Genomic DNA, 12,225 nt, shown 5'->3' on the forward strand with positions numbered 1-12,225 from the left:
TTCTGTCCACGATATTTTCAGAATTCTTCTGTACACCCACAGCTCGAATGATTCTAGTTTTTTCATTGATGCAGCATTCAAGGTCCAAGCTTCCATTCCATAAAACAGAGTCGAGAAAACGTAGCACCTAGCCAACCTAACTCTTAGCTCCAACTTCAAATCTCTTGTGCAGAGCACTTTCCTCATTTTGTTAAAATTTGCTCTAGCCTTTTCTATCCTGATTTTGATTTCCTGTAAGTAATCTCCTGTGGAGTTGATCATTGTTCCAAGGTATGCATATTGATCGACTCGTTCGATATTGGATCCGTTTATGACGAGATTTAGTATGGTATAGTTAGACCCAAACCCAGACATCCAAAGTGAAAGTTATCCTCCAACACCAAATTGTTCTATATGGTCCACATAATGTTCAGAAAAAAGTCACACCATTTTGAGCGTCGGGTTTGGGGGGGAGAGGGGGGAGAAATCTGCAAATTCTTAGTTTTTGTAGGATGTTCGTCAATATTTCTAAGACTAAGTGGTTTAGCATGATCAACCCTCTACACAAAATTGTTCTACATTAAATTTGAAATAAAAAAGGCCCGATGCATAACCCTTCTAAAATGAACGGTTCCAAAGTTACGGAGGTAGTATGGTATAACTGGTCCAAAAAAAGGCCTAACCCAGACATCCAAAGTAAAAGTTTTCCTTTAACACCAAATTGTTCTATATGGTCCACATATTGTTCAGTAAAAAGGTACACCATTTTGAGCGTCCGGTTTGGGGGGGAGATGGGTGAGAATTCGGTAAATTAGTAGTTTTTTTAAGTTTTTCGTCAATATTTCTAAAACTATGCTTTAGCGTAAGGAATGTTCTATAGAAAACTGTTCTACATAAAATTTAAAACAAAAAAGGTTCTATACATAATTGTTATAAAATCAACGGTTCCAGAGTTATGGAGGGTGAAAAGTGGAGGTTTCCGATACTTTATATATTTACCGATTTCTCCCCCCTCTCCCCCCAAACCCGACGCTCAAAATGGTGTGACTTTTTTCTGAACATTATGTGGACCATATAGAACAATTTGGTGTTGGAGGATAACTTTCACTTTGGATGTCTGGGTTTTTGGTATAGTTATATCATAAATATTGCCAAAAAAATATAAAAAGTATCGAAAACCTCGACTTTTCACCCTCCGTAACTCTGGAACCGTTGATTTTATAACAATTATGTATAGAACATTTTTTGTTTTAAATTTCATGTAGAACATTTTTGTATATAACACTGTTTACGCTAAAGCATAGTTTTAGAAATATTGCGATCACCTCTCTCATTGCGATTTCCCAGACCATAGTTTCCTACACATTTTCCGCTTTGCCCCTTTCCAATTTTTGCATTGAAATCACCTAGGACTATCGTGATTTCTCTGCTTTTTGTTTTTTTCAGTGCTTCTTCGATATGCTGGTAAAATAATTCTAGTTCTTCTTCATTGGCATTCGTCGTAGGAGCATATACTTTTATCAGGTTCAACGTGGCGTGAGATGTCTCTAATTGTAGTAACATTACTCTTTCTGAGATGGGGACAAACCCTTTCACTGCTCTATTAGATATTGTATTAACAATTATTGCCACGCCGTGTCTATGTAGGTTGTCATCGCTACTTGAATAATATATTGTAGCTTCTGCTGTTGAGAAGAAGCCTGAGTTAGGCCACCTGGCTTCACTGATACCCAGTATATCAATATTCAACCTGTTCATCTCTTGAATTGTATTGTGCATCTTACCAGGCTGAAACATGCTCTGAACATTCCAGGTTCCAATTTTAGTATTGGACAGTCTTATTCTCTCGTCTCCGCTTTTGTGACAAGGAATTCGCTGATTAACGACCTGAGAGGCCTTGTCTTTTCCTCCCCTGCCGGATCTTGGCTTCCGGGGGCCATAATCATTAGCACTGTTGTTGGTTTCTACCACCATGATGATTGTACTAGGGATATCCATAGGGATCTTTAATGTAGTGGTTTCCCCTTGCCTTCTACATCCTTATGCCGTTGACCATTACTTGGTTCTTCCGCCTTCGGGGCCGATTTCTCAACCTCATGGCAAAAGGGTGCCCTACCACTTTCTAACTCATCCGCCCAAAGCCGTTGGCCAGTAAGTGGGGGATTTCTTATTCCGGCAATCATTCGGTGAGTAATTTGATTCCATATTACCCCTAAAATCGAGGGTTGCCACTTCCGCCATCTACACCGTACCGAAGCTCCGCTTCTCCGCCGTAGCTGCCGTTGTGGACTTCATCCGTAACCCTGGACAAGGGACCCTAAACAGGTACTAGTTTCCCGGGTCAGGAAACCCCCGGAATCTGCGGACGGCAGGGATTGATTCATTTTCCCTGATAGGACTATCTTCAAGAATTTAAAGAGTTCCTACCCGCTACCAAGATGGAATGCTGAAATACAAAACTGAAAACCGTGGACAGGAAGAAGAGGAAGAGGAAGACCTCAGATGCGATGGAAGGACGATATGGTAAAAGTCGCAGGAACTAACTGGAAAAACGCAGCCAAGGACAGACGGAAATGGACAGATTTGGGGAAGGCCTATGTCTAAAGTTGGATAGAAATGGGCTAAAAGAAGAAGAAGAAGAAGAAAATATATTTCCCTAATAAGCATCAAAATAGGCAATTTGGAAGGAAGTAATGAAGCAGGTAATTGACGTAACTCTTACTCTTTCCGGGTGCAATTTAGCGTTTGGTGGACATATTGGTAGTTTAGATGAAAGTGAATCCCAAAAAGGTAATTTTTTTGTCGGTGGTTCTTTTACTAGCTAAATATGATCCTGTTTTAGCCAAAATAATCGATAAAAACAATAACTTAAAACAAATTACTTGAGCCCCCAAATACAAAACGAAGTTATAAATTTGCTGGCTCAAGAAACTGATACCACCCAAACTTGATACCACTCAAGATATTTCAAAACATGATCAACTTATGATAGAGAAGCCCAAGCGGGGATTTTTGAAGTTACTCGAGAGCGTCATAATATGACATGGGGAGAAACCTTGTTCCCTGTAAATGTACCACTTCCATATATGATCTTAATAGAGGGAAGTTCGTTAAGGGGGGCCGAGAAAAAAAATTATATCCTTAGAAAAACTCTAAATCATCATATTAAGATAAGGTAAGTTAAGTATATGCAGAACAGTGTATATTTCAAAAATCTGACGGTTTGAGCGGGGCGTAAGGAAATGGGTGAGCCATAAAATTTCACAAGAAAAAAGCGAATATTTCGAGAAGTAAATGTCAGGTCGAAAAACTAAAAAATTCGTTTTCAATATTTTTTAAAAATCTATCGAATGATACCAAATGGATACGACTCAAGACGGAGAGGTGTGGGGGGTAAATTTAAAATTTTAAATAGGAACCACGCGATATTTCTCGAAATAAACATCACATCGAAAAACTGTAAAATATACTAGTCCAGAAAGCCACTGCGCATCCGCTAGGAAAAATATTCTAATTCGGATTCTTTGCACAATCTTACTCAAAAAGGACTCCTTTTAACAAATTTGCATGTTGCCAGGACCAAAAAGTGGTCAAAAATTTTTTAAACGTTTTTTTTTTCCTAAAATTATTTTTTTTGCACGGAAAAAAGTTTTTTTAGGTTTTTTGGATCATTCCAAAGAGAAAAGGTCTTTAGTGACTTTTCTCTAAAAATGATAGTTTTTGACATATAAGCGATTAAAAATTGAAAAATTGCGAAATCGGCCATTTTCAACCCTCAAAAACTATGTGAAAAGCTGAAAATTTGAATGTTGCCAAGGTAGGTAGATATTCTTTAAACATCGATTGATGAAATCCCGAACAGTTTTTTGCAATACAATATTTAAAACTCATTTGTTTTTTAATTGCTAATCAAGCGTGCACGACACTATTTTCCACCGACAGTATGGTGCAAATGAAAGGAATAAATTCGTTAATTCGTAAACCGGCAACTTTAAGGAAAAATCCCGAAACAGGTCGATTTTTAATTTTAAAATATGATATTGTGGCATATATGGTATACTAGTGACGTCATCCATCTGGACGTGATGACGTAATCGATGATTTTTTTAAATGAGAATAGGGGTCGTGTGCTAGCTGATTTGAAAGTTTCTTCAATTCTCTATTCAGTAATATAAATATTTATATAATTATTTATACAGGGTGTCCAAAAAATTTTTATTAAATTAAATTATTTGACAAAAAAAGAAGTAGAAGGACACCCTGTATAAAAAATTATGTAAATGTTTACATTACTTGATGAAGAATTGAAGAACCTTTCAAACGAGCTACCACACGAACCCTATTCTCATTTAAAAAAATCATCGATTACGTCATCACGTCCAGACGGATGACGTCACTAGTATACCATATATGCCACAATATCATAACTTAAAAATAAAAATCGACCTGTTTCGGGATTTTTCCTTAAAGTCGCCGATTTTCGAAATAACGAATTTATTCCTTTCATTTGCACCATACTGTCGGTGGAAAATAGTGTCGCGCACGCTTGATTGGCAAGAGTTTTGAATATTGCATTGCAAAAAACTCTTCGGGATTTCATCAATCGATGTTTAAAGACTATCTACCTACCTTGGCAACATTCAAATTTTCAGTTTTTCACATAGTCTTTGAGGGTTAAAAATGGCCGATTTCGCAATTTTTCAATTTTTAATCGCTTATATGTCAAAAACTATCATTTTTAGAAAAAAGTCACTAAAGACCTTTTCTGTTTGGAATGATCCAAAAAACCTAAAAAAACTTTTTCCATGCAATAAAAATAATTTTAGGAAACAAAACAAAAAAAAAACGTTTAAAAAATTCTTGACCACCTTTTGGTCCTGGCAACATGGAAATTTGTTAAGAGGAGTCCTTTTTGAGTAAGATTGTCCAAAAAATCCGAATTAGAATATTTTTCCTAGCGGATGCGCAGTGGCTTTCTGGACTATACGTATTCAATATTTTTGAAAAATCTGTCGAATGACGCCAAACATGACCCCCCACGGAGGGAGATGGTGGGGTTACTTTAAAATATTTAATAGGAGCCCCCACTTTTTATTGAAGATTTTGGATCCGTTACGTAAATATAAGTAACTCTTATTCGAGACATTTAATCGGAAAAAAACGGTTGTTGGGAATGGAAAATTAAATTAAAAAATGGAAAACCCTCACTTAAATGCAAAACTTTACCTAACTTTTTTTGGTTTTAGGACCTAATCTTCACAACCCAATAAGTCCCCATAACGCTCGAGTAACTGCAAATTTAGCATACTTTCCTCCCCTACTATTAGTTTTATTTTCCGGTACGTAAAAATAACTTGCGATGAAAATAATTTACCTTCCAAAGCAGAAGTTGTTGAAAGTTTTTTGGAATTTATTCGCATGTTGGACCAAAGTGCAAAGGTTTTGTAAATAAAATTTTAAAATTTATACAGTCAAAGCAGCTTTCGGTACACAACTGCAGAGGAAAGGGGTATGATGGGGCAAGCGTTATGAGTGGTGTATATTCAGGCGTACAATAGCTTGTTGTAGGTACCTACAGGAGTTGTTTTTTACGATATAATTAAGAGATTATATGTTTTTTAGTGCAAGTGTTAAAATATGGGATGTACTATGTACTATTATTACTTTGGATTCATCGCCAACATTTAAAAGATTAGGTATGTGAAAACCGGTGGTAATCCAGACATGATGCTGTTATGGCTTTGCTTCGAGCTTTCCGACACGTAATGAAATCTGTAACGAAAATTTCATTGCTATCTAAAAAAAAAAACGATGAAAAATTAGAAGCTTATGCATTATTAGAGCATATAAATAATTTTGAATTTGAAGTTAAAAGTACTATTCGATCTAAAATACTTAACTTTATTAATCTAACATTAAACCTTTTGCAATATGAAACGGTAAAGTTAACGGCCCTCTAGATACTAACGATTAGAGTAGAGTTAACAGCTCTACAACTTTTTGAAAAAACGTTATAATCTTTGAGAAATGAAAAATTCGTTTTCCGAAACTTTAGCAGAAGCAGCAGGAATAGCAGAAGAAGTGGGGTATTATACCGCAATTTAAAAATAAACCAATAAAAGTATTAAAAATTTTACAATGGACTCAGCTGCGACGAAAAAATAACTTGTAGCAAAAAAAGTTAATGTTTTCAATGTAAATTTAGTTATAATATTGCAACAACTTACTAATACATTTGTCGTATTAAGAGACATGTATATAATAGGTTTTCATGTCCATTCCAAAATATCTATTAACATTACTGATGAAGACTTATTAAAGAAAGGCCAAACATTGTCATTTACACATATTTTAGTAGTTATACTGTTATTAGTTGTCTAATATGTTATTACCCTAGAACGGCAGTTCTCGCCAGTGGCGCACATCCACACTCCCCTACACGCGACACTATATATACGCGAAATTTTCGATTTTCTATACATTCTTTACATTAAGATGGGAGTTGGTCCAATTTTCAATTCAGTCAGATTTAGAAAATCGAAAATTTCGTGTATATATAGTGTCGCGTGTAGGGGAGTGTGGATGTGCGCCACTGGCGAGAACTGCCGTTCTCGGGTAATAACATATTAGACAACTAATAACAGTATAACTACTAAAATATGTGTAAATCATCTATGTACTAAAATATGTGTATCATCTTAAACGAAATTAATCGTTACCGCTTCAAAAGTTGCTTTACTTATGTTGTGTTTATATGATCTGTAGGTCCCAACGGTTTAAGGTGCATAGTTTTGAAAAAATTTGGTCTTAAACATATAATTTTTAAAAATTTTAATTTTGAAAAAAATGCTTTTTTTTCAAAATACCTTAAAAATCATTAGTGATATAAAAAATCTCAAAGAGTAAAAAAAAGTCGGCTTTGCTTTTCTGAATATTTTAGATATTTTTGTTTTTCTAAAGACCAAAAATTGGTTAAGATTTAGGGTTTCGAAATTTGCGTACAATCGTGATTAGTGACTCGTTCAAATTCTTTCAACTACAGCTCTTTCAAAAATAAGGACTTTGAACCGATGAAACTTACAGATCATATAAATAATACATACACGAGTAAAGCAACTTGTGAAGTGGTAACGATTAAGTTCATTTGAGATGCTAATTAGGAGGTGAGTTTCCTGATTTTTTACCAGAAAAAAGGGGACCAACTTTATTTTGAGCGCAACTTGCTTACTTTTGACGCTAGAAATTTTTTTTACAAAACAAAAATAAAGCTTTTTTTAAATTAAACACTTTAAAAAATTTGTAATGAGTTTTCCCCAAAAAGTGCTTTATTGTTTGGCTATTTCACGTTAAAATATCCGATTTGGAATTTTACGAACATGAACCAATTAGGTATTCATTAGCTATAACTCTGCTTCTACTAGGTCTAGAGACCTAATACAACCATTTTTGTTCCACTTTTTTACAGGCTATATTTTAGGCAAGAATGTTTTTTCGACAAAATACTTCCTTTTTTAGTTATTTGCGAAAACCCGTCTAAAAACGTGGTTCATTTATTAAAAAATGAACATATTCACTCGCAAATAACTCTAAAAGTATTGACTTGGTGAAAAAACTCGATAGAACAAAAGTTGCTTAGAATAAGCCAGTTTATCCAATTGCGGACTTATTTTGGACGTATATTTTTTCACCTCAGAAAAGGAATGAAACTCACCCCCAGGGCAAAAGCACACATCGGCACAATATCACTTTTTTTCTTTGACTTGTTAGCTATGTGTAAGCCAAATTTCATGTCAATCCAAGCGGTTCTTTAAAATTTAGAGGTTTTGCAATATTTTACCGTCAGCTAACGGACTATTTACAAATAAATAAATTAATAACAGTTTATTAATATTTCACTTTTACTTAATACATTTTATTGTTTGTGTAAGATAAACTTTTATCTGAATGGAAGCAAAACTTTATCTGGCCAGTTTTTTTTAATATATGGCAAGTTCAAATTTAACATCAGTGATTTTTCATCTTAGCGAAACACATAAAAACTTTTCCTCACCTTATTCGATCTGAGCGTAACTTTTCCTCCGCATCTAGCGCAACATCTGATGGAACAATAGTTACAAATGTGCCCCACCCCATCGGCAAACTTAGTCTTGAGACATATGTGGCATGTGGCGTCAAGTTCCACCCCCGCCTTTTTCTGCTGTTCGTTACGGGCTCGAATCGTCTCCTCCAGGATGTGGACCTCGTCGGCTTTTCTTCTGAAAAGAAAAAGTTCTTTATAATTGGTTCTATATAATTAGAATAGTTATTCTGCCGTCCTAAGAAAGAAGGCAGTATCTCCACAAATGTACCTAAGTTTCGAGATAATGCAGATATTAATAAACAGGACTGAGCCACCATGAAAATCATTATGGATTCCGGAATTGTTTAACTACGTTGTAGTTCTTTTTAGTATCAGTGAATAAGTTTATTTTTTTATTAGAGATTTTTATTAATTATAATGAAAATGGAGGTTACTGTTTTTAAGCAAGGTATGTTATTACAACCTTGCTTAAAAGAAGTTAAGCAGTTGCTAGATTAAAAAGCAGTATCTCCATTTTTGTATACCTTTTAGGCTTTTATAAGATACTTACTGCCTTTTAACTAAGTAATGCCTAGCAACAAGTAGAGTTACTGCAATTTTAATAGTCTACCACACCCAGGAATGAAGGCTTACTGCTTTCTAAATTTGTTAGGTATATTAGTAATTGTATAAGAACCCATATAAAACAGCAAACTCGAATATTGTAAAAATTGGAGATAATGCCTTCTTGCTTAGGACGGCAGTATTATACTTGTCATTAGTTGCTAATAATCCAAATATTTGAGCATTAGTCAAACTTTAAAATATACAAATAAATTTAGAGTAAACTTAATTTATTATTACTTAGTAACGAAACACGAATTGAACACGTTGACTCGTATATATGTTACAGTTCAAGTTGATTATCCAGTTGGAGTTGACTCCAACTAGTTGGAGTCAACTCTAACGGCTGGTTTCAGTAAAAGTTGATTGTAAATATAAAATGATGATTTATATTCAACATTTACTAGTAAAAGTAGACTCCAACTAGGAAAAGTATACTCTTCCCAATGCAATTTAGTAAAAGTTGATTCTGATTCACATAAACAGCCGATTCTAGAAATTAAATGTTACTGAATATGTTCAAATTAGTCTAGGCTGTATCGTCGCCCCCGTTAGGTAAATTACTCCGATTCGAATTTTTTGCACAAACTTACTAAAAAAGAGGTCCTTATAACAAATCTACTGGGTGCCAGGCAGTACCTTGATCGATAAATTGTTTAAACAATTTTTTTAGACAAATTCACAAAAATAATTTTTTCACTTCGAGTAATTTTTTTTTAAATCATTTGGGTTATTCTGAGCAAAAAAAGTTATTTTGTGATTTTTCTCTAAAATTGATTGTTGTCGAGTTATAAGCGATTTAAAATTTGAAAAATGCGAAAATAGCCATTTTCAAGGCTTAATAACTCGGTTAAAATCCATTATTATGAAAGTCAGAAAGTGACCAAATCAAAGTTTATAGCCCCCTCTACAAGATCCAGCAGAAATTTTTTGTCACTATTTTATTACTAAGCTTTATCTATAATTATTAACAATGAGCGCTAAGTGCGTATTAGGCGGCCGTCAGTGGTGAGTGCTAAAGAGATGCACCATTCCGGCCGTCCAATGGTGAATCTCACTCGCACTCACATTGACGGCCGCCTCAATACACGCTTAGCGCTCATTGTTGATAATTAAAAATAATATCTTATTAATGAAATAATGACAAAAATTTCTTCAGGATCTTATAGAGGTAGCTTTAATCTTTGATTTTTTTTAGTTTCTGACTTCACTAAAATCATTCATTATTGTACTCATTTGCCCTCATTTTCGGCAGTAAAGTAACACTTTGTTGTATTGAAAGAAGAATGTTACTTTACCTGCCGCTATTATTAATCAAATTAACCGAGATTGAATTTAAGTGGTCAATGGCAGCAATCGATTATTTATTTGAGTGAAATTAAAATTTATTTGCTTTAATTATTAAAAATATTGAACAAAATTTATCTTATTGTTAATTAAATTTATGTCAAAAAGTAAAATTCTGTAGTGTTTCGCAATTATATTCATACAAAATAGAATGTTACTTCAGACACACTTTAAACCCTTCATGTATGTACTGCTATCGCTATTGTATGAATATAATTGCGAAACACTACAGAATTTTACTTTTTGACATAAATTTAATTAACAATAAGATAAATTTTGTTCAATATTTTTAATAATTAAAGCAAATAAATTTTAATTTCACTCAAATAAATAATCGATTGCTGCCATTGACCACTTACATTCAATCTCGGTTAATTTGATTAATAATCGCGGCAGGTAGAGTAACATTCTTCTTTCAATACAACAAAGTGTTACTTTACTGCCGAAAATGAGGGCAAATGAGTACAATAATGAATGATTTTAGTGAAGTCAGAAACTTACATAATATGAGATAGAGTAGATAAAAATTATTTTTGTGAATTTGGTTAACAAAAATTGGTTAAACATTTTTTCGACCGCGGTACCGCGTGACACCCTGTGTATTTGTTATAAGGATTGTTATACGGATGTATTTCTTTGAGTAAGTTTGTGCAAAAAATCGAATCGGAATAATTTACCTAACGGGGGCGACGTTACAGACTATACTAATAAGTAGAAACGTTCAAAACAAAGAAACGCACACTCATCAAAAATGCACATTAGATTCTCGTATAATCAACATTTACTGAATCGATCCAGGAAGAGTCAACTCCAACTAGTAAAAGTTGATTTACATTTTTAAAATCAACTTTTACTGCTCGTTTCAGTTGGAGTTGACTCCAACTAGTTGGAGTCAACTCTAACTGAGAATCAACTTGAACTGTAACATATATACCTTGTATTGGGATAGTCGTCAACTCGAAATGGAATCAAATAACCGAAATAGGATCTAGAATTGAAAAGGTCAGAGCAACATTTAATAACGTGAGAAATATATTCACCCATTCCGACATATCTCTCCCACTAAAAAACGGCTGCTAAAATGCTATGTATTTCCAGTCTTGCTGTATGGCGCAGACGCATGGACACTAACGGAAACATTCATGAGGAAGCTGGAGGCATTCGAAATGTGGGTGTATCGACGTATCCTCAAAATATCCTGGACTAATCACACCACCAACGTAGAGGTATTGCGCCGAATGGGAAACAAAAAGAAATCGCTTTCACAATTAAGAAACGGAAACTTGAATACCTCCGCCATATAATGAGACACGATAAATATCATATACTCCAACTGATAATACAGGGTAAAATAGAAAGAAAACGCGGACCCGGAAGAAGAAGACACTCATGGCTTCAAAACATACGTCAATGGTTTGGACTAACATCGATCGAGTTATTCAGAAACGCCGCAAACAAAATTAAAATTGCTATGATGATAGCCAACGTCCGCAACGGACAAGGCATATGAAGAAGAAGAAGAACGAAACACATAATATACAAAGAACAAGTGCACAATACAGGCTTAAACTTCTTCTTCTTTAGGTGCCGTGTCCGTATTCAGACGTTGGCGGTCATAATGGTTACAAGTTCCTGAAACCTTTCTCTATCGACTGCTGCGCGAAATAATTCTTCTACCGTGGAACCACATCATCATCATCATTTGGCTCTACAACTCTAATGTGAGTTTGGCCGCGTTTACTATTTCCCTCCATTGTTGTCGGTCCTGAGCAGTTATTTTCCATTGCTGTACTCCCATTTTGCGTAGATCACTGGCTACTGCGTCCTTCCATCTCTTTCTTGGGCGACCAGCTGACCTTTTCCCATTGGGCCTTTCCCAGAATGTGGCGTTCAGAAGTCTTTCGTCACTTGATCTTAGTACGTGACCCACCCACCGTATTCTGTTTGCTTTAATGTAGCGTACTATGTTTTCATCTCCATATATTGTCTGGAATTCATCATTGTGTCTTCTTCTCCATTCTCCTGTTGTCTATTCTCTGCAAGGCCCATAGATAGTCCGCAGTATCTTTCTTTCAAGTACCAGTAATTTTGTCGTTTTCCGCTGACTCAGAGTCCATGTTTCGCTTCCATACGTTATTGTAGGACGAATTATTGTCTTATATACTCTTATTTTTGCTGGTCTTGAGAGTATTTTTCATTTAAGTAGGGTCCTTAAT

The 12,225-nt window shown here is 34.8% G+C and overlaps 1 protein-coding gene across 1 annotated transcript in view; it reads right to left on the bottom strand.

Annotated features, from left to right (window-relative positions):
- The window catches only part of LOC114331790 (regulating synaptic membrane exocytosis protein 2), a 421,091-nt gene that overhangs the window by 338,007 nt on the left and 70,859 nt on the right, over positions 1-12,225 (bottom strand). The window contains exon 2 of the mRNA XM_050648222.1: positions 8,030-8,234. Within this exon, the coding sequence (XP_050504179.1) occupies positions 8,030-8,234 (205 nt within the window). The remainder of the gene's footprint in view (positions 1-8,029; positions 8,235-12,225) is intronic.

Source organism: Diabrotica virgifera, chromosome 4, assembly GCF_917563875.1.
Source record: "Diabrotica virgifera virgifera chromosome 4, PGI_DIABVI_V3a".
Classification (NCBI taxonomy): Eukaryota; Metazoa; Arthropoda; class Insecta; order Coleoptera; family Chrysomelidae; genus Diabrotica; species Diabrotica virgifera.